The sequence below is a fragment of the Numida meleagris genome, chromosome 1 (genome assembly GCF_002078875.1).
Source record: "Numida meleagris isolate 19003 breed g44 Domestic line chromosome 1, NumMel1.0, whole genome shotgun sequence".
Classification (NCBI taxonomy): domain Eukaryota; kingdom Metazoa; phylum Chordata; class Aves; order Galliformes; family Numididae; genus Numida; species Numida meleagris.
In genome coordinates, this window is record NC_034409.1 from 109,122,854 (window position 1) to 109,145,736 (window position 22,883).

Sequence of the window (22,883 nt, forward strand, 5' to 3'; positions counted from 1 at the left end):
TTCTCCATGTGTGTAGATCAGGCATAGTGATATCTAATAAAAATAAAGGCGTGTGCTAGACTTGATATCATCTGTACAAGACATTTTCCATTAGGAAAGAAGTTCTTATCCCCTCAGAACAAAATGGCCATATGTATTGTACTTTGAAAAATGATAAGAAAAAATAGCTGCAGGTCTGTTTACTGGTTCTGAGGTGAGTATAACTTCAGAAAGCACTTCAGAAAATTGTAAACAATTATATTTTAACAAAAATGATTATAATTTTAGTTAATGTGCGGTCTATTCTGGTTAGCATATTTTCTCTTATTTTTGTTGGAGCAACCCAAGGATTAAGTGAAATTAGGTAACATCTTTAAGTATGTGTTTTTGTTAATGGTAGTGCTATGGAATCTTGCATCATGTTAAAATGTGTTAATTATGATGTTTTCTAACTAATTTCTGTGAAGATACATCTTAAATATGTGTATGTTTAAGCAGATAGAAGTTCAGATCTATTTTATAGTCAAAGGTCAATAACAAAGTGTCAGATTTGGTACACATGAAACATTAGGATGCTGAACAGCTCTAAAATAATTTATTTAATGGGAAAATACAGTAGAATTGCTTTGTTGCTTTATTCCCCTGAAAATTTATGAGAGTTAAACTAATTAAAGAGTTATATTGTAAGTCTACTCATTATAGGAGTCAGAATTTAACAAACAACTCTGATAATGTAGTAGTGGAAGGTATTTCATACAGATTAGTCCCTAGTGAAATAAACTGAACGGTGAAGAATTTCCATGGAGTAATTCATAAATGAGGCCAGTCAAACACTAAACATAAATACACACCAATATATTTCTCCCGTCTCCTTTGCCTGTCTTCATCCTCCCTCCACTCCCTCATACCTCCAAACCAAAAAAAAACAATGGTGGAAAACCATCAAAAGGAATTCAGTGGGAAGCACTACCAGATGCACAGCTGAAGGGCACTGGAAAGAGATCCAGCTCTGTAATGAGAGATAATGAGATAGACTTCTTAGATTACTGTGTCTAATAAACTATTGCTGTAGTAGTAGGTTAGTACTTGAACTATTTTTAGCTTCAGAATTTTTGTGTGTTTACTGTAGTTGTTTTCAAGCTGTGCCTTTTTAATTATTGTAGTTATGAAGTTGTTAGGAAGCTATGGTGGCAAGGAATTGTTGTAATCGTATGGGCTGGTGGTTTCTATGTGGTGTTAGGCAGCGGGTATCTGCATTATAAAGCTGTTGTTACAGGGACATCTGAGTTGGTAAGCACAACAAAGATGCTGAGATTGAAGACTGGATTATCTTTGTATTCTCTGCAGATTATTTTCACACAATGATATCTTTGTACTGATGTGGCAAAACTTTCACTGCTATTCTTTCTGTTCCCTTGTAATGCTGCAAACAAACGTTTAGTCCCAGCTTTGCTAGTCTGAAGTTCTTTGTGAACTCTAACTTCACTCAGGATAAATCATAGCTTGTCATATGTGCAGCTGCATGCTTTCCTTTAATGTACATCCTACTTATTTGTTTAACCTGCTGAGGCTGTTGCTCATAGGGTATTTCTGAAATACCTGTGGTATCTCAGAATCCCAGAACGGGTGAGGTTAGAAGGGACCTCTTAAGATAATCTGGTCCAACTCCTCTGCCCAAAGCAAGGTCACCTAGAGAGGGTTGTCCAGGGCCGCGTCCAGCTGGGTTTTCAGTATCTCTAAGGATGGAGATTCTACAACCTCTCTGCAAAGCCTCATGCAGTATTTGTCTACCATCACCGTAAAGAAGTATTTCCTTGTGTTTGGATGGAATTTTTCTTTCCCGGTTTATACCCATTGTCTCTTCTCTTGTCACTGGGCCCCACCTGGCTTTGTCTTCTTTACTCCTTCCCGTCATGTATTTATAGGCATTGCAGAGATCCCCCTTAAGCCTTTACTGCTCCAGGATAAAGAGTCTCAGCTCTCTCAGGCTTTCCTCGTATGAAAAGCCTCTTCATTGTCATCAGTGAGTACCTTTGAATCATTACCCAAATCATCAGTATGAGTTTTCAGCTGATAAACATGTAGCAGATTTCTTCTCCTTTAATGTAGTGAATATAAACAAATGCAATGCTCCCAAAATAACAGTGCCTACTTTCATGTACATATTCTAAAGAAGAAAATTTGTCTACTAGCTTTAGTAAAGCTCAAATCTTTTTCCTTTTTTCCCCCCTTTTTTTTTATTTTTCAATTCTTTGCTTTTTAAGGAAGCTCAGTTGAATGCCTTTGCTTCCAAATGTGATAGGTCAGACATTTTCCTGTAGTAGGGCATTTCTTCTATAACCTTAATAATATATAATTCTTATCACTCTCTGAGGTGCACAGAAAAAAATCTTATCCCTCCCATACATTCCTACCCTGTGGTTTTTTAAACAAAGTTCTGTTTTTTAAAAAAACTATATTGAGTATAGAAGACTACTTTTCACTAAAAATGAAAGACATCTCTTCTTTTAATGAAAGCAATGGTTGTGCTGTTCTTACTGGAAAAAGTACTGACCCCATTACCTTTGTGCCAGCAAACGGGAATTCCTTTCTATTTCTGAAGGTAGTAACTTTGTGTACTAACCTAAGTTGTGTGCTAGAACTTCAAGTGCTAGAAGGTGATCAGTGTGAAGCAGTGTTATTAAAATGGGATCCTCTTACCTCGTAGTTCCTTTGCTTAGTGGAGGATAACCTTTTTTTGTCCCATATAGTTTCATCTGCTTTGGTTGTATCAGCGTAGGAAATTAGCATGTCTGTGTAATGATCCTCAGAGCAAAGGCTGTTCACTCTTTGAATTTATTCTAATTCTTTTACAGGAACTATTGTTCGACGTCATCGGATTCCACTTCCATCTCCTAATGAAGATCAGTTCTATACTATAGATCACTTCAATATCAACACAGAAGTAATCTTTTACTCTCGAAGGTACAAGATTATAGACTGTGACGAGTTCACAAAAAACTTCCTGAGGAAGATGGGATTTAAATTAAATCCTCCAGGAAATTGTCCAGATGACCCATATATGAAAGAGAGGCAAAAGGTCAGATGGGACGGTAAAAGTGAATGTGGTTTTAATAAAAGTGCAGTTTCTGTTAGTAATATGTATACTATAGAATATTTCTCTGAGAGAGAAAAACAAAAATGTAGAGGTAGTTATTTTGACATAATGAATCGTAAGAGAAAACTTGCTTTTTAGAATTCTACTATATGGCTCATTGTACTAACATAGAAAAGGCCCATATTTAACTGATTTTTCTCCTCATGTGTTCACATACCTTTTGAAACAAAAGAAATGTGATAAAAATAATCTTTGCCTTCTGTGTGCATGTTATTTTGGTAAAACTGTTGTAGTGTTTCTTCTCTTTCATGGGGGGAAAAAAACCCAAATATGTAGAACTAAAATTCTCTTCAAGTTTTGTGCGAGTAGCTAAACAATGTTAAATTTACCCTCTACGTAACATTTTCAGCCTTACATATATGACTCAGGTTTATTACAGTCAATGTTGCTGTCTGGTTTTTCATATGGCCTCAAACTTTAACCAGTGGTATTGATTAGGAATAGCACTGTCATGGGTTTTCATGTTGTACTTGATGTCTGCTGTAGATAAATGACTTTTCTCTGTAAACATTTGTTGGTGGATAGCTGAAAATAAATGCTACATATTAAAGAAAAAGCATCACAAAATTGTTCTTTGAGCTGGAGTGACAATATTCATTCTCACAGAATGTCTGTTGAAAATAAAAATTGCAGTAGTACACTTTCTGTGCATGTAATATTTCATTTCTGTAAGCACATCAGACTCTGTGATCTCTTTTGGACCAACTCCTCAGGAGTGCTCATTACACAACTAAAAGAATTAGGGTGGGAATGGTGCTCTCTAGCCACTTGAAAACAGGGAGGTATTAGCACAATTATTCCTGAAATAAAGTTTGGTTAGGATGCTACGCTAACTTAAATGAGCATTTCTTTGCTCCTTTTTGACTGCATTTGTTTGTGCCAGCTGCTGGATGTATAAGCAGTATTAAACTCAGAAGGAAAAAAAAAATCAAGCTATTACATGTTCTGCTTAAATTTTGCTTGAGTTGACTGAATAACAGCACTTTAGAAGTGTTTAAAGGAAGGTGTAGTTGGAATTGCGCTTCAAGCACATCTTGGCTTCCTGCAGACTCACTTCATTGGTCTCCTCATGTCATCTTTTTTTGAATGTGTAAAGCAAATTCTTCTGCCACGTAGAACCCAGCACTCTGTAGCTTTACCACCTGTGAACTTCTATTTGAATGCTGTTTTTTTTTTCTTTTTCTGAGTGTATGTAGCACCCTCTGAAAACCTCAGTTTTTCAGCTCCTAAATGCTATATGGATTCCTCTTTCTGGGGCTTGGGGTCTTTTTTCCAGGCACAGTAGTGGGAGTGTTGTTTCCATTAGGAGATAATGACAGTGCCTTTCTCAGATGGCACTATGTTTTTTCTCTTGACTTGTTAGAACTGTTGGCCGTGATAGGTAGCATGCTGTGGTAAATCCACCCTAGTGCTCTGAAAGCAACAAATACTCTGTACTATAAATAATTTATCACTTTCTTCATCTGAAGGACCTTACTGAAAGAAAAACAAAGGTCAAAAGCAATCTGAAATTGCTCTTGTTTATTTTCTGAAGGCACAACTCTCTTAATACTTTTTTGGTAACGGTGTAAATAGTGTTTCATTTATTGTAATTGCATAGTGTTATTTGAAAATATGGGAGGCATGTTCTAACATTAGATAGTACCATGAAGTTTGGTATTCTGTTTTAAGAGCAAGTCACTAAAAAGGTGTTTTTCTTAATTTTTCCTTCATTTGCAGATCCTCGATAGCATGAATCCATTGCGCCCTTATGAGCGCATTGACACTTTGAAACAGTTTCTAGAGCACGATGGGCATGTTTTACGCTTTTTCTGTGTGTGGGATGATCCAGAATCCATGTTTCATGACCCACGGGAGCTCGTTCTGCACTATTATTTGTCTGATGATACTATTGATATAAAAGAAATAGTACCAGTAAACTCAGGCCGGGATGTAGTTCCTCTTTTTCTCAGAAGAGATAAGCTTCCAAAGGTGAGAAATGGAAAATTCATCCTATTTAAATTTCTTTTGTTAATAAAGAAATATTATGTGTATTGTTTTGCAACCTACTCTAAGGAGTCTGCTTTAGGAGGGGTGTGGGCTGGATAATCTCAGGGGTCCATTCTAACCACTACAACTCTATGATGCTGTGAAAATCTTGTATTGTAATGAAATTTAGAAGATATTACCAGTGCCTAAATCAGAGTTGCATAATTTAGTTTTTTGAATACTGATCCATTCAACTTTAAGAAAATTAAGTTTCAGCTTGTCATGCTGAAGTTAAAAGGAGAGAGAATTTAGGTAGAAAGATATTCCACAGTTTGCTTTCTCTCAAATTATTGTATTAACTTAAATTCATAAATAAATCCTTGCAGTAAAGGAAATTCAGAAAATTGATTGTTATTGGTAGGTAAACTAAAATAATACTGAGGCGAATTCAGAATTGCTCCATATGGATTATATTTGGAACCTTTGAAAAAGTCTAGTTCTGGTACTCGAGACTATTACATCTCTGTAGCATGTCTAGAGTGATTTCTTAGGTTTGAATTTGTAGATTTAGGGCCTTATGCAAAGCTAGTTAAAATCAATCAGAATCCATGAGGAAGCTTTGTCAGGCATTAATCAGGTGTTTATTAGAGAAAATTCATCTCAGATAAATCTTAACGGGTTTGAGTCCTGTGTAGTCTATTATGATGATAAAATTAACAATCTGGGTGCACCTCTGTGTCACTCCAGACAGATCCAGATGTCAGAATAAAGTCAACCTACAGATGAAGTAAGACACTGGGGAATCTCTTCCCTCCTGTACTAATACTTGTAATTTATCTGTTGCACCATAGATTTACAAGAGATTTTACAGTAAAATCCTAACAGCAGAATACTTGCTGCTCTCACCTGGTGCATCCTGCATTCTAAGCTGCTGATTTAGCAATGGCTCTATGCTGACAGACCCCTTCTCCTAGTGAAGTGCATGTCAATATTAAAGGCTGGCTTCTTCCTTTAATCTAAGTGACAATTTGGAGAAGAACAGCAGCCAAAAGTTGTGATATCAGGGAAGGTGCTATGACAAAATAATGCACTTTAGATACCCTGCATCAGCATTTTGCTTATTTGCATATTAAGTTTAATATTATTGGGTTATTAAGTGGATTAATTACTATTATGACTTTGAAACTAACAATAATACTCCTCTGTTCATTGCAGAGGAGTTGGACAAGATTACCTTTAAAGGTCCCTTCCAACTCAAATGATTCTATGGTATAAACAAAAATAATGTTTCTCCCAGTATAATCATACTGACTTGAATCCCCTGCTTTTGTGCAGTGCTCAGCTTCTTGGGACCAACCCTGAGTGGTTCTTTTGCATGCTTTTTTTTATTATTACTGCTCAAGATAATAGCCTTTAGAGCAGATGTTGACAATCTTTGCTAATCTTTGCTTTCTCTTTGTTTCTAAGAAAAAAGAGACTTCACTCTCGGATGCACAATAAGATTCTGAATGCTTCTTTTGATACAGATGTTGGGTTTTAAGTTCAGTGACATAAAATCAAAAAATTACCTTAGAATTTACTAAAAATTCTCCTGGGAAAACACTGTTAAAACTGTCAGTCTGTTTAAAAAAAAAAAAAATCTGTTACTTCTAAGGTAACAGAGTTGTCTTTCTTCATTGTTAACTGTATTTCTTAACAGCCTGTCTCTTTTCTTGCAGTATGCTCCGACTGGTCTGTATCAGCCAGGCACAATCACCAGTCGCACTGTTCTCAATGTATTTGGAAATTTGGTAGGAAATAAAAGCCGTTACATTGTGGACAATCGTAAGGTCAGATACTATTGAATGCCTCCAGCTGTTGAATGTCCTTATAGTAGTTTTTGTGATTTCTGTGGTTATCTTCTACAACGAGGGAAGTAATTTGTAAAATTGTGTTGCAGCTGGAGAATAGCCCATATCAAAAGTACTGAAATTTATTGTGCCATGTTTGTGAAAGTGAGGTAGCATAGTATGGACTGAAAACTACTTGCAAATGGAATATGAAGATTATATTTTAAATCATGCATACTAAATGACCTACATTGTAAGAAAGGTTGTATGACTCTGAGATTTATAGAGCTACTGTATAAATGTTCCCTATTTCATTAGACAGGAGCAGTACATCAGGAATTTTACAGAGACAGTGACCTGAAAATAGGGGCAGTAATTAATGTTTGGGGAAGGAAGATAATGCTCTGTGATTGTGATGAATTCACTAAAGATTATTACAGGACAAAGTACGGAATTGGTAAGTAGTGACAATTATCATTTCCTTATGAGCGTTTTTATACCTCTGAGTTTGACAGAGCTGACTTCGAATTTTATTACTGACAAAACTTGTTCATTAAAGCCTTTTGCAATAACAATCTATTGTAGGCTGTTAACAGCAAAGCGGTAATTTTGCAAGTGATCCAGAAGGGCTTTCGTGTATGTTACTCCACTGAAAAACAGCACATAGTGTCCACGATCAGTTCCGAACTGCCTCTATTTTTAAACTAGAATGACAAAATAGTCATATGGATAGACTGCTATTTCTTCTTCTCTACTTTTCCCTCCCGTTCCAATAGCCATGTTTGCAGTCAGAAGATAATAAAGAGCATGCAGTATGTAGAGTAGGCTCAATTATTCCTCATTATACTATGCTTCACTTTGTGTGGATGTCAGAATCCTCGCATAATAAGATTTTCTGACACAACAGTAGTCTATCACATTACTGTTTTTTACAGTGTAGTTTTGTGTCTTCTGAACCATGAGAGCATTTATCCTGTGAGATTTCATTGCTGAATTCTGGAAACATTTAGCAACAATGCTCATAATGGAAAAGCATTTTGGACATGTATAACAATAGGGCTATCATTTATCTGTCTGAATTCCCTCAGACTGACTTGCTAGTGGTTCTATTATAGCCATCGCCCTGCAAAAACAAGTTGATTTCTGGCAGTTTATTCATTCAAGAAATACAGCTGAGTGTCTTGACAATTCAGATATGATTGAAAGAATCCTACTATGGCCTTTCTCTGACATGGAGAAACAAAACAGCTGGGCAGACTATTTTTTTCTTTTTTTTTAACCTTGATTTGTAATCAGAATGCAGTGTTTAGATCAAAACCTGTTTTGCTGCATTGAGGGAATTAAATCATGTTGTGCTGCCATTACAGTGCTAAATTTCTTAGTTGGCAAAGCATGCCTCATTAGAACTTTTTTAATAATAGCTTGGAATACCTGTGCCAAAATAAATCTTTTCTTATACTGGCCAGTGTGTAAGAAAGCCATATTCAATAACCATACTATTATTTATAATAACAGTGAGTCTAGCTCCAGAGATGCAAAACAGGGGGTATTTCGCTCATTTTTTTTCAGCCAAGACTGCTGCCTCTGTTTGGCAGCAGTATCCTCTCTCTGTCTGAGCAAGATATCCTGGAACAGTGAATGGGGATTTCTTATTCACAGCTGAGAGAGAAATGAAATGCAGCTGTCCATTCTGATGCAACCAAGCAGTGCTACCAAGTGTTATGTAAGGGCAAAGACTCTTCTTCTCCTATAATGCTGGCTCAGTAGTTAGTGGTTATGTTTCTGGATGTTGTTTACACTAGAAGTTAGAAGAAGTCAGAAGTTGATGAGGTGAAGAGTTGCAGAAGATTAAGACTGTAGGTGATCTAGTCCGTTCCCTTTGTTCTGAGCATATATACATACAATGTCACTGCCTGATGCTTGTATAGCCTTTCACCAACATCCTCCAGTAGAAATTTATCTGTCTCTTAAGGTATCTTGTCTTAAATGCGTAGTTAGAAATGTTGTTTAATTAACCAGCTCTGAAGCTGGTTTGTGTAAACTGAGAGTAAGTCTTTTGCCTTACCTTTGTTGAACATGGAGAACAACTAGTCAATATCCTCTTCCTATAAAAACCTTGCACATATTTGATCTATTGCAGTCTTCCATCCTGGGTCATATGCTGCTTGGGGAAACCTGATTCTGTCTTTCTCCATAGTCCATTCTTTTATATCTGTGATCGCTTTTCTGTTTTTTTTTTGGTTGTTTTTTTTTTCTCAGTGATCTGTGCAGTTTTCCTCCTCACTGACATACAAAGACATTCTCTATCTGAGACTTTCACAAAACTGGGTAGTGTTTAGCACATATCTTTACAGATATCTGGTGGCATAGAGTCTGGCTTGCACAAAAAATAAAACCCCGAACATCCACCTTGATGAAGCTTGTCTTGTTCACAGAAACTGCATACTTTCTTAGAGCTAAGAGATTCTCGTGATTTGGTGCGGAATTATTTCTTGTTTGCCCCATGAAGATCAAGGAGGAGGTGCAGAGATTAAGGAGTATCAGTGAACAGGAGATTGGTGGAATAACTCTCTGCTGAACATGTGAGAAAGACACTGGGGAGATACCCCCTCCCCCAAATGGTGGTGGATGCCCTCCCCTGCCTCTTCCCTTCTCCAGGGAAGAGGAGCAGTGGAAACAGGCCTGGGTGAGGGATATTTCTAGGAAACTTCCTAGACTGATTCTCCCCTCTGAATATTATCCTTTATTGATAGTTCAGGCTGGCAGCAATGAAGTTGCTTAGAGAGTCTTATCAAAAAGTACTTCAGGGGAATGGGGCAGTTAGTGGATGGAGCGGGCATTTGGGTCATATTTTCCTCTATCCCTTCTGTGGCAGGAAAGGATACTGAAAGGAGCAGGAAAACCCATCTCATAAATATGTGGCTGAGAGGCTGGTGTGAACCATGGGGTGGTTTACTCAGCACCTGACTTGATGTCTGCTGATGGATCTCACCTGTCTCAAAGTGAGAAATGGATCCTAGCCCAGGAGCTGACAGGATTTGCCGAGAGGGCTTTAAACTAGATATGAAGGGGGAGGGGGATAAAACCAGGCCTGCTAGAGATGAGCCTAGGAGAATGATGACAGGGTGTGGGGGTAACGCAGGGGGCTCGGCTGAAGTGTATCTATACCAATGCACGCAGCATGGGCAACAAACAGGAGGAGCTGGAAGCCATCATGTGGCAGACAAACTATGACTCAGTTGCCATTACAAAAACATGGCAGGATCTCTCCCATGACTGGAGTGCTGCAGTGGATGGCTGTAAGCTCTTCAGAAGGGATAGGCAAGGTAGGAGGGGCAGTGGCATGCTTCTCTATGTTAGAGAGTGCTTTTATGTTGCTGAGCTTGGAGGTGGGGATGATAAGGTTGAACATCTATGGGTAAGGTTTGGGGGAGGGCTAACAAGGCAGATGTACTGGTGGGGGTCTGTTACAGACTGCCTAACCAGGATGAAGAGACAGATGAGGCATTCTACGAACAGCTGGCAGAAGTTGTGCAATCACCAGCCCTTGTTCTCATGGGGGTTTTCAATTTCCCTGGTACATGTTGGAAATACAATACAGTACAGAAGATGCAGTCTAGGTTTCTAGAGTGTATGGAAGATAACTTCCTGACACAGCTGGTAAGAGAGCCTACCAGGGGAGGAGCCCTGCTAGACCTACTGTTCACAAACAGAGAAGGACTGGTGGGAGATGTGGAGGTTGGGAGCAGTCTTGGACAGAGTGACCGTGAAATGGTAAGAGTTCTTGATCCTTGGTGAAGTCAGGAGGGGGGGCTAGCAAAACTGCTACCTTGGACTTCTGGAGGGTGGACTTTGAACTGTTCAGGATGCTGGTAGGGAGGGTCCTTTGGGATTCAGTCCTGAAGGGTAAAGGGGTCCAGAAAGGCTGGATGTTTCTCAAGAACAAAATCTTAAAGGTGCAGGAACAGGCTATCCCCTGTGCCTCAAGGTAAGCCAGTGGGGAAGAAGACCAATGCGGATGAACATGGAGCTTTTCCTGAGGCTCCAGGAGATCAAGAAGATCTTCCTCCTGTGGAAGAAGTGACAGGCAACTCAGGGAGAGTACAAAGAAGTTGTTAGGATGCGTAGGGAGAAAATGAAAAGGTAAAAGCCCAGTTTGAACTCAACTTGACCACTGGGGTAAAAGAGAACAAAAAATTTTTTTACAAATATATTAACAGTAACAGGAGGGCTAAGCAGAATCTCTGTCCTTTACTGGATGCAGCTGGGAATGTGACCATTGAGGAAAAGAAAAAGGCTGAGGTTTCCAGTGCCTTCTTTATGTCTGTCTTCAGAAGTCAGACCAGTTATCCTCGAGGTACTCTACCCCCTGACCTGGAAGTCTTGGATGGGGAGCAGAATAAACCCCCCACTATTCAGTTGGAAACAGTTAGAGACCTACTACTTTGCCTGGATTGCCACAAATCCATGAGGCAGAATGAGATCCACCTGAGGGTACTGAGGGAACTGGCAGAGGTGGTAGCCAAGCTGCTTACCATTATCTATCAGCATTCCTGGTCAACCAGAGAAGTCCAGAGGATTGGAGGCTTGCCAGTGTGACTCCCATCTACAAGAAAGATTGTAAGGAGTATCTGGGGAACTACAGGCCTGTCAGCCTGACCTCAGTGCCAGGGAAGGTTACAGAGCAGATCAACTTGAGGGAGATCATATGGCATGTGTGGAACAACCAGGGGATCAGGTCTAGCTAGCAAGTGTTCATGAAAGGCAGGTCCTGCTTAAACAACCTGATCTCCTTCTATGATTGAGTGACCTGCCTCATGGATGAGGGAAAGGCTGCTGATGTGGTCTACCTAGACTTCAGCAAAGCCATCGACACTGTCTCCCACAGTATTCTCATGGAGAAGCTGGCAGCCCATGGCTTGGACAGGTACACTCTTTGCTGGGTAAAGAACTGGCTGGATGGCTGGGCCCAGAGAGTGGTGGTGAATGGAGTTAAACCCAGCTGGCAACTGTATACAAGTGGTGTTCCCCAGGGATTGGTACTGGGACCTGTCCTGGTCAGAAATGACCCTGTTGCTCTCTACAACTACATGAAAGGTGGCTGTGGTGAGGTAGAAGTTGACCTCTTCTCCCATGTAACTAGAGATAGGATGAGAGGGAATGGCCACAAGTTGTGCCAGGGGAGATTCAGGTTGGATGTTAGGAAATACTTCTCTGAGAGAGTGGTCAGGCACTGGAATGGGCTGCCTGGGGAGGTGGTGGAGTTGCCAACCCTGAAGATTTTCAAGAAATGTTTAGATGTTTTACTGAGGGACACGGTTTAGTGGGGAAATATTAGTGATAGGTGGATGGTTGGACTGGGTGATCTTAGAGGTCTTTTCCAACCTTGCTGATTCTATGATCCTAAGGTTAGAAAAAGTGTTTGTATGGGTTTTTTGTTTTGTTTTGTTTTGTTGTTGTTTTGTTTTTTTTAGCTAGAGGGGGCTAAGATTAGACTCAGGGTAGTTTTTTTTTTTTTTGCTTAGAAACAGTTATGTTTTGAGGGAGAAAGGTCTCACCTTTTATTCTTTGTGTATTACCAATATTGTTTTTGTGAACATACAAGGTAATCTCAATGGGCTTTGTCTCACAAAGTGTCCACCATTCTGCCCCAATCCATTTAAACACTGAAATGTGTTTAATTATAGTTTGAATCCAGGGAGACCATTTACTTGAATAAGAGTTAACGAGTGGAAAAATGAGTTCTTAGATCGAGGCACGGTTCTCAGCACCTTGCGGCATCAATCCAGCTGTTTGTTACAGTGTTTTTACATTACTCCCCTTGTATTTATACTCTTCTGCCAAAGCCATGAAAGAGGCCGACATTTATTTTTGAATCTGCAGTTTCAAGATCAGTTGTTTTCCAATGGAATTTGTCCTCTAGGAGAATTAAGGGTAGTTTAGATTTCCTTGGTAGTGCACGATTATGATATCTGATGTATTTCCAACGTTGCTTCTGTCTGTTTTGCTCTTTATGCTGTTTGTGAAAAGTGAAGGAGAGCTTTTCCATGGGCAAACAATAGCTAATGACATCATTGTCATGTAACTGTGCTGTGTATTCAAGAAAAAAGACTTAACGTGTGATATTATCTGTCTCTGTTTGCGAGTGAAGCTGTGGAGAAGGAGAAAAACATTCTATAGCCATGTGTTACAGCAACATTTAGGTGGCTGAAATGTGTAAGATGCTGATATGCAATGGTGGGAAGATGATACTTGTTCTTCTAATTAAATACAGTATCTCAGCACAGAGTTGAGTACAAAGCGTGGATTTCAGTATAAATTGTCCTTTCTTAAATAACAGATTGTCCCTGAAGGAACAAAACCAGTAAAATCTGGTTTCCTCCTGATTTTTATTCAATGTCCCAGCACCTCCCAAGCCTGTCTGTTACGCCTTTTGCAGCACCTCGTGATCCCTCTCACGTCCCGGCTCTCCTCGCCCTCCCACCCCCTCATTTCTCAGGCTCCCTCTCTGACCTGCTGCCTGGGCAGAGCAGTGTGCAGCGTGGTTGGCTGGCCAGTACATGTGTGCTTTTGGCCAGGCAGCTGCTGTTGGATAACAGCTGACTTCTTGCTTTTCCCTCAGTGGGGGCATTAAAGCCTGCTGCCAATTTTCACTGAATTCATTGGAGATCAAAATCTCTCTGGCGTCTAACCTCCCCATTAAATGTAGTTGAAGCTGAGCAGCGGGATCTAAATATGCACAGAGAGGACTACATGCATTTGCAGATACCTTTTTTCCTCAGGTAGCTGGAATAATCATGAAGGAGGACTCTCTAAAAGGAGATTTTATTTGAATCAAAACAATCACTGTTGAGTTTTAGCTGCACAGCTGATTTTGGGAAGACTGGATTTGATATAATTGCTGCATATAAAAGTTAGGAAGATGGTGGTATTGCTTTCCTATTGTACCTCTTACATTGTAAACACTCGCAGGAGCCAAGTCTCAGCTATATGTAAGGCAGAACTCATATGTAACTCATATATATATGAGGAATGTTATGTTAGCAATGTTATCCCTTCAGGTTAACTCTAAATCCTCTATTGCCCAAGGCTAGTGAGATTTCTCTCTCTTGTTCTTTGCTGTAATGCTCAGAGGAGTATGTCCTGTTCCTCTGAAGGTAGAATTTCTTGCCTGCCTGCTATATACTGTTATTCAATATGCTTATCACTCAAATCCAGAGTGTATATCACTTGACTTTTCCTTGAAATATGTAATGTGTGAGGGTTTTCCTACAGTTCATCAGCTGTGGGCAGAAGGTAGTCTTATAATATATATTATGATCTCACGGTGTCTTTTGAAACTGAAAGAGGGCAAATACTCATTCAAGCAAGCTTAATGCTGCCTCTGGCAACACATCATTTTTGAAGAATTTATTTTCTCTGACTCAGAAGGCTATGTCATCTTCAAATTGTTTGTATACTAAAGAAGTGGCTGGATTTGTTTCTTGCTGTTCCTGGTGCTTGTTCCAATCTCACTCCAGTTTTGAGGTAATGAGAGAACTTTCCCAGTACATGACAAATGTTTGATATGCTAGGTGAAATAAGCACCACAGTGGCAGCCCATCTCCTGCTGCGTATCAACTGATGTACTAATAAGGGGTGAAACTGTCCACGAGGAAAATATTTCTACTATTCCTTCTGGAACTAGAAATTTGTAACCCAGGGCTTTCAGCTTACTCACTACCTACTGTAAATTCACACTGATAATGTTAGAGTATAAGATAAAAACATTTATTCCCTTTCTGGAATGGACATAAGTAATTTTCTTAAGAAAATTACTTCTTTTTGTGAGGAGTGCGTTTTATGTGTAAGTGCAAATTGTCTGTCTGTTGCTACCCTAATGGTGCATGGCAGAGCAAAGATGAAAACAATTTGGAACTCAGGCACAGCTGTTAGTTCAGTGCACTTACCTGGCTGCTCAAAAGTTGAAGAAACAAGTTTTTAACTAGTTTGCAAAGTGGCGTTTCTCTATGTAAAATTCTTTCTGAATTTCCTCATTCACAGGCAAGAATCTGAATACATAATCCTTTAAAATCGTGCAGACTGTAGGTGGCACAAGATTAGTTGTTTGCGTTCTCTTTAGTGAATCTGAATGAAGGAAAGTCATTTTGCATTGGGGAAAGGATGAGAAACAAAGCACGGAATTTCTCTTTGGACTTAGTTAACTCCACGCTTGAGTTGCTAGATATTTAATATACTCCCTGGGACTAACTCTAATTCCTCTTGAGTGTATTTTCCTTTCAGTTTATAAATCTAATTTTCACCAATATATGCTAAAATACTTGTAAGTGGAAATGTGTTAGCATTTCTTGATGAACACCTTATGTATGAGTGTTAATGTGCATATACTGTGACCTGCATGTAAATGCATTAGTTTGTATTTTGAGCTTACAGTTTAAACTGAATGTCCTGGCTTTCCAAACTGTTTTGGCAGGAAGCACGTTATATAAAACTGTGCAGTGAGAAAGGTTGTTTTTTTTTCCTGCTAAAATACATTGTTAAAAACATCTGCCCTTTGAGGAGGAAAATAGTATCGAAGCTGAACAAAGTACATAACAAAAAATTGTTAAGATTCCTAAATAATATTAAGACCCTGGGTGGAAGAACCTAGCTGTGCAGGGGAGCCAGCTGTACAACCTGCAGCAACTGTGCGATGAGACATAGGATGTAATAAAGGACCAGCTCCACTCCGACACGGCTGAAAGCCATTGCATTTTGTTTGCATCGTAACTTATTAAAATTGCCGTAGTGCCTGTGGATTACAGCAGCTACTGCTGCCTTAATGCCACACGATCAGAGAAGGGAGTGACGTTGCGTGGCTCTCTCTGTCCCATCTGCCGCACACGCACTAGGTGGCACTGTTGGAGTGCGGGAAAGATCTTAATTGAGGATTCGGGTTTTTGTACCCCCTCCGCAAAGCAGATCTGAAACCCGAATTAGGAAAACAACAGTTCTTTCTCTGGTGGCAACTAAAGGGATAGTCATGTAGTAACTCAACATACACCAGCTCAGAGTACAGAATCAGTAGTACCTCTGGGAATGGGGGTTTTCTTTTTGTGTCAATATATGTTGTTTTACCTACGTAGTGTTTATTGTAACAGCAGCTGCATTTATTATATAATATAACATGGCACACTGAAAATGTCTTGAGAAGCAATTCTGTCACATATAATATTTAGAAAATAATGTTTTGGAGGCATGTTTACACATACTCTTTTTCTTTGCCTGTGAAGGTAGCTTTGAAAACTTCTGAGTGGACTTTCTTTTGCTTGAAGTCTTGGCCTTTGTGTTTCTGAACTTCTGTAGTTCAGGGCACACATAGCATTTATGGGAAAAAAAAAAAAAGTTGGCATGGTTTTGCAGCTCTCTTCTCCTTGAGTGGTTCAGGGAAAGGTACTGGTGCTTTCAGTTAGGCCATACTCTTGTAAGAGGTAAAAACCAGAGGAAATGGTGTTATATTTTCAAGATAAAGAAAAACTCTGGCATCTGAATTCTTTCTGTATTTTTCAGCTCTATACTGTTGTTAGGCAAGTCAGACTTTAAGAGGGTAAGTTGCTTTGATCTTCTGATATATTGCTGTTTAAAACATTTTAATAACAAACCACTTCAGAAAATGTTCCAGGTGACACCAGTTTTATCGTTGCCCTCTATTTGTGCTGAAAACCAAGCTACAAGTGTAGGTGATTAATCTCTCTTCAGTTCTGGGTAGAAAAGTTAAGTTTTGGAGAGACAAACTTTATTTTGTTTGGTAAAGTTTTATACACTGGTCACTTACATAACTCTTTACTTCCTGTAGATTGCCTGTGGATTGTGATCCATCTTCTTGTCCAGTCTGCCTCATATGTTTGTCCTCCACTTGGTAGTCTGGCCAGCTCTGGGTTCCCTGGGGCATGTCTCTGGCCAGCTCAGGTGTGGAGGTGACACAACTCCTGTGCTATGTTGAGCTGGCTGGGCTGCAACAAGCTCTTTAACTTCCTCATTTTGCTTATGCTGAGGGAGGAAGGGTGAGTTGTGGTTGGCAGCAAGCTGGGCATGAGGCCACAGCTGCGGCCTGAACAGCAGCTATCTGAACATCAAGGGGAATGACTGTCCCCTCTGCTCAGCACACGTTGGGCCACATTGAGGTGCTGTGTCCTCCTTTGGGCTGACCAGTACAGGAAAGACACAGACCAGCCAAGGCAAGGGTGTCAGCATGGAGAAGCAGCTGGGGGATCAGGATTGCTCAGCCTGGGGAACAGGTGGCTGCTGGGTACAGACAGACACTTGCACCTACCCACTGCTGAGACCAGGCTGCTTGGTACTTCCTGCAGGTATGTGGCAGGAGGGCATAAGACAAGGGGCATAAATGGAAACCAGAGTGGTCAGAGTGAATGCTGGGAAAAACTTTCCCTCCTGAGGCCAGTGGGGCCCAGGGTAGGCTGCACAGGCTCCATCCTGAGACATTTCATGCCCCAGCTGGACACAGCCCTAAGCAGCCTGTTGCTGACCCTGTCCTAAGCAGGAGACTGTGCTGGAACCCTCCTGAGATCCCATCCAGCCTGAAGTGTGCTGAGGTCTGATAATTTATTGCTTAATTTGCTTCAATTTGCATTCATTTTCTCCTGTATGTAAATTACTTTTCTCCCCTCACTTTTTCTGTTTTCCATGAATCGTATTTAACCATTGGATTGTATTGTTGTTGAATTTTTACGCGGAACCCACTGGCAGATGGAAGTTATGTTGCAGCAAAGCTGCAGCTCAGAGAAGGAATAAAGGGCCAAATGGAACAGTGAGATTTTCAGAAATACAGGACTTAGGAGGGACCTTAGTGTAGCAGGGCTTTTGGGAGTAACACGTACGGGATGTGATGCAGATCCCCGACTAGTCACGTCTCTGTGTATCTGAGATAGATCAGGACAATCCTCCATTGTGAAGAAAAATTCAGGAGTGGGGAAAAGGAGAAAAATCTTCCAGAACTCTGGATGAAGTTGAGATATGGACTGAAGTTATTGGTTTCAATGTACTAAGATGCGCGTAAACTTTTAAAATTCTTCTCATGTATGACATATATAAGTGCATAACAGTTTATTCATTATTTACTTATTTTCCCCTTGAAATTAATAGCGGGTGGGCAAGTGTTTATTACTGATGTGTTCTCATGGGATAAAAATGAAATTTTAATTTAGAACTTTAGATTTATTGTTCTATTCCAGTTCAAAACTACATTTGTCATTTCTTTTGCCTGTGTATCTTAATGGTTTTCATAAAATATTTCAGGATCACAGACAAAATTCTGCAGTCCTTGATGAAGCAATATTTTCACTGTTGGCTTCAATAGTGTCTTTTTCTACTCTTTAACTGTAGGAGGGATCCTATTTCACTTTGATTACTGCTCTGTTACAGAAATAGGCTAATTAGTATTCATACTGAAACTTTAAATCCTTAGTAGAGTGGCTTCATCAGAACAAGAACAAATAAATCTTCATGTCTTTATTATAGAGGATTTCACCCCAGTTCCATATAAAGCTCCGCCACCTCCAAAAGCAGAAAAAACAATTCCACCATATACTGGATTTGGTTCTGAAGAGGATTCTCTAAGCTCCTGTATGAGTTTGCTGCCCAAGCCTCCCCAAAAAGATTTCAAGAAATTCATGGAAAAAGACAGGTATTTTTGGTGAAAAATAATTACAACTTTTTTTTTTGTTGTTGTTATTTCTTCTGTGAAGGCAGTGGACGCTAAATGGGAATGTAATTTTTTTTGGCAAAATACACAGTTCATCTAACTTTTAGGGGAATGGTTTGCTGACATGGAACTCCAATTTTCTCTCATCTCAGCAAAATTTCTGTCCTTCCCATCCTTCTCCCTCACACCCTTCTGCTGTGTTCAGTGTCAGTTTGATGGAAGTCGTAGACCAGGAACTAGTCAGGAATTGTGAATGCTTCAGCAGTCCAACAATGATTTATTTTTCTGTTTGACTTTCTGACATTTTCTTTTTTTGCCTGCTAATTTTCATGCAGCTTACTACTGCAATATTAAAGCATTAATCCTTTACTTTCCATTATGAAATACCTTGTCAGATGGTGGTTGTTGAGACCTTAGTGAAAAGCAAGGTGACATGCTAGAGAAACAGTAAACACCTGTAAAACCTCCATAAAAAAAGAAAACTATTAGAAAATACTTGGTAGTGCATGTAATGGTACTGTAAATCATGTAAAAACCTAATGACTTAACAAATATCTAACTAGTAAGATCATTTGGTAGGCCTGATTTCACGCAGATGATGTTAGTGTGTATTACTGTTCAGAATTTGATCTGAAAATATACACATTAAATACATTTTCTGCCTATAAATGCTCTGGAAAGAAACTTGGAGCTTCATTTGCAACTAAATTTGAATACAAATTCATTTCAGAGCTTTGGCAGAGAAGTAATTTTTCCCTGAAAATAATTCCTTTCTATCTGACTGGGTCTGTTTGGTTGAGTTAATTTAAGCTGAAAATGATTTTTTTTAGAGAAGTAGGGAACCTTATGCCCTTTCCCTTCTTGATCCAGGAATAACACAATTAATGTATTTTACAAAATGTAGGAGAATGCATTTCTAAGTGATTAAGACTTTTCTCACACTCTATTTTTAATTTTTTACATATTTTACTTTTTTAGATGTGGCCTTGAAAGTAACACGCTGCGTTTTCTTGCAAAACTTGTTACTGATAGTCCTATTGACAGGGATCGGAGATTCATTATTTGTTACTTCCTGAGTGATGATACCATTGCTGTTTTTGAACATACGCAGCGGAACACAGGTGAGATGTAGTACTGTTTTGCAATCAGTCCCAGTCACTCTACTCATTTGATTACAATTTACAGTAAACAGTGTGGCCAGACTCAGCACCAGCAGAAGCAGGGATGGGGCTTTTTAAATGCAATGGGAATTACATCAGCAGATCTACTGCATTATGTGATATAGCTGTGTGTCATAGTAATTTCTAATTTTCATCATTCAGAATAACGCTGTTCATTGTATGGCAGCACTTCACCATATCCTTAGGGAACTGGAAGTTTAATGCATTTGAACTTTTATTACATTTTAATTTGCAAATTTGGCCTTAAGCATATGCTTTTGTTGTAGATAGCATACAGGAATTGAACTGTAATTGCTGGCAAAAGGGGGCAGGAAATTTAAGACACTGAGAATGAAAGTAAATCCTTCATTTTGCAAGGAGTTATGGTATTATTATACATACATAACATCCTTTGTATCAAAACAGCTAATGAAGGCAAAACAATTTGTGACAACTTCTAATGTACGTTATTAATCATGTCATGTTGAACATCTAAAGAGTGAAGGTTTCCCTGTGCTACTAGTATGTGTGTGCGTGTGTATGCATGGATGTATGTGGCACAGTACTGGGAAGGATTGCAGGAAGTCATTCTGTAACTCAGAGGGTAGAGTAGCCTTGGCTAAGTGGATTCCTGTTGGGAGAAATTAGTGATTTTTTGGGAAGACCACAGAACATCTGTAGCAGTGGTTTCATGTCCGTTAACATCCTGAAGTGCTCTGGCACCTCTCAAGATGTGCAGTTGAAGAACTTATTTTAAAAAAAACTGCTGTCAGCCTCTGATAAAAGCCCGTGGGAGAAAAAATGTCAGAAGATCACATTGTCTCAAAGAAGAGACAAAAATAGTTACAGATGGTTTTTCTTAGTTACCTTGTAAGGCTCCTGTGGAACTTCATGACTAGCTCTTTTGATACTGTTTGAATTGTCCTATACCAGCTTCTTGACATGGTGAGCCTTTAATACCGTATCTCAGGTACACTCTGCAGTGATGACCGTCTCAATCAATACTGACCTAGTTGGTACCCTGAGTGGTAAAGCAACCTGTCTAGAGCAAAGGCTGTTCCAGGGAGGACTGTTCATTCTTGTCACCTTACTTGTAAGCCTTCAGTGAAAATTATTTTTTATATTAATCTATATCAGAACTGTGATGAACATCACATCCATGAAAAATGATGATATGAATATCTAAATAGAGTCCTAAAGAGCTCTTTCAGTGGTGCTACTGAGTCATTTAGAGTGTCTTTCATCTGAGCAGGGCATGCCAGATGACTTAGGGAAGACACGAGCCTTTTCAGTGCAAAGAACTTGTAACGGCATCTGTGCCTGTATCAAACTATATGATCAAAGCATAAATAGAGACCTCACCCTCCACTTGAATGCAAGCATTTTTATGAGGAATATTTTGAAAATATGGATAACACCTGCCTATGCTTCAGTAATCCTTCTCAGGTAGCCCTGCATGAAGATCTTTACGGCATCAGTGTCCTGTCATTATTGTTTTACTAGCTTTCTGCCATCCAGTGACTTGTAATATATGCAGCTTCTGTTATACAGCTATGGGTGTACACACACATGCATTTGTTATGTAATGCTGCTGTGAGGTTCAAGAGCAGCTTGTTTCTGCACTAGAGAATGACATGTTCGATTGACTTGCTTATGTCTGGAGGCACAAAGGATGATAAGTATATAGCTGCATTGTTAAACTGAAGAAATGCAGGGAAGGATTGAATCTTTGATCCCTATCATCTGTATTGCCTGGTTCTCCTTTGCACTATTCCAACTAGACGTGGCCTCAGAGAGCTGAGGGCCCCTGCTGGAGGATGCTTAACTCCTGAAAATCCTCCTTGAAGGCATTAAGAACAAGGCTGCATCAGGTATGGATTTATCTTTCCTCATCAGTCATCTAACGCTTTCCCAGAAGGTTTTGCAGACTCCAAAAGCCTTCCCAGGCTTTCTGCCCCACACTTGATTTTATGTTGTAAGACACTGTTTTGTTGGGACTGCAACACAGCCCCTAGATTCCTTCAGATAGAGTAGGTTTGCAGACATTAAATATTGCTAATAAAACAGAATGTGAAACAACAAATGAAGAATTTTGTGTAACAACAATAACAAATGCTTTAAGGCACTTATAAAAGCAAATAGCTTTTTAAAAAGATGGTAGAATGATGAAGTGGGAGGATGTGGCCAAGATCTGACCATTGGAGAGTTTGGTGAGAGCAGGATAAGAAGTAGAGACTAAGGGGGCAGGGCAGAAGTTGGATAGAAGGCTGGAACTACAGAAGTTTCTTTGTTCCCACTTCCTTCCTTTATTCTTTCTACCTTTCTGTTCTCTTCCTCTGTCCCTCCCTCATTTTAGTCATGTCTGAAGGAAAAGAGACCAGGTTTCCTTGAGGTTAAGAATGAGAAGGCTTTGCAGAGGTCAGTTATGAGATGCAAGGAAAAAAGGGTAAGGCATGCAAAATGGGAGCGAGATGAACATTCTTATGTGAGGAGGAAGTGTGTTGTTGAAGTGAATGGGGTGTGAGAAGAGTAAGGCTGAGCACATCTTAGAGAGAGGAGCAGTTAAAACAGTAAATGACTCCCAGAATAACAACTTGACCATGTCCCTTGTGCATAGGTTCAAAGGGCATATTTTCCTGTTTTATTTGCATGAATTAGTATAAATTGACAAACAAAAATGTTTCAAACCTCAGTCCTAAGACCGAAGTATTAAAGTTACTTTTCTAAGTTCAGCGATCTGAAGGTTGCAGAGAAGTATTTTATACTATTTAGTAACGCTGTGAAACTATACTTGAAATACACAGGGTTGGACATCTTGAAGCTCTTTTTGAGATGGGGGTCAAAACATGAAAACTTTGGCTTCCCATGCAGGAGATCACAACCCCTTTTTTTACTCTAGACCAAGCTAGCAGCTGTACAAACACCTACAAAGCCTGATCTGATCTTAATGGAAGAGGATCTTTGGTTGTGGTGTTTATTTTGTGCTCCGAGCCTGACTCTTGTAGATTTCCATCAACGTTTCTCATCAAGTTTCAGTATAAAATCTCTAGCCTAATGAGGTATTTTCAGTTGTTTTTCTTTACACCATT

General features: G+C 39.4%; 1 protein-coding gene across 3 annotated transcripts in view; it reads left to right on the top strand.

Annotated features, from left to right (window-relative positions):
• EFHC2 (EF-hand domain containing 2) overlaps nucleotides 1–22,883 on the top strand; it is a 61,186-nt gene that overhangs the window by 17,429 nt on the left and 20,874 nt on the right. For 2 of the 3 annotated variants that reach the window (XM_021407291.1, XM_021407300.1), the window contains exons 4-9: nucleotides 2,835–3,058; nucleotides 4,856–5,107; nucleotides 6,823–6,933; nucleotides 7,252–7,390; nucleotides 18,451–18,616; nucleotides 19,613–19,755. In XM_021407291.1, the coding sequence (XP_021262966.1) occupies nucleotides 2,835–3,058; nucleotides 4,856–5,107; nucleotides 6,823–6,933; nucleotides 7,252–7,390; nucleotides 18,451–18,616; nucleotides 19,613–19,755 (1,035 nt within the window). The remainder of the gene's footprint in view (nucleotides 1–2,834; nucleotides 3,059–4,855; nucleotides 5,108–6,822; nucleotides 6,934–7,251; nucleotides 7,391–18,450; nucleotides 18,617–19,612; nucleotides 19,756–22,883) is intronic. The other variant, XM_021407310.1, reaches the window with a different exon arrangement.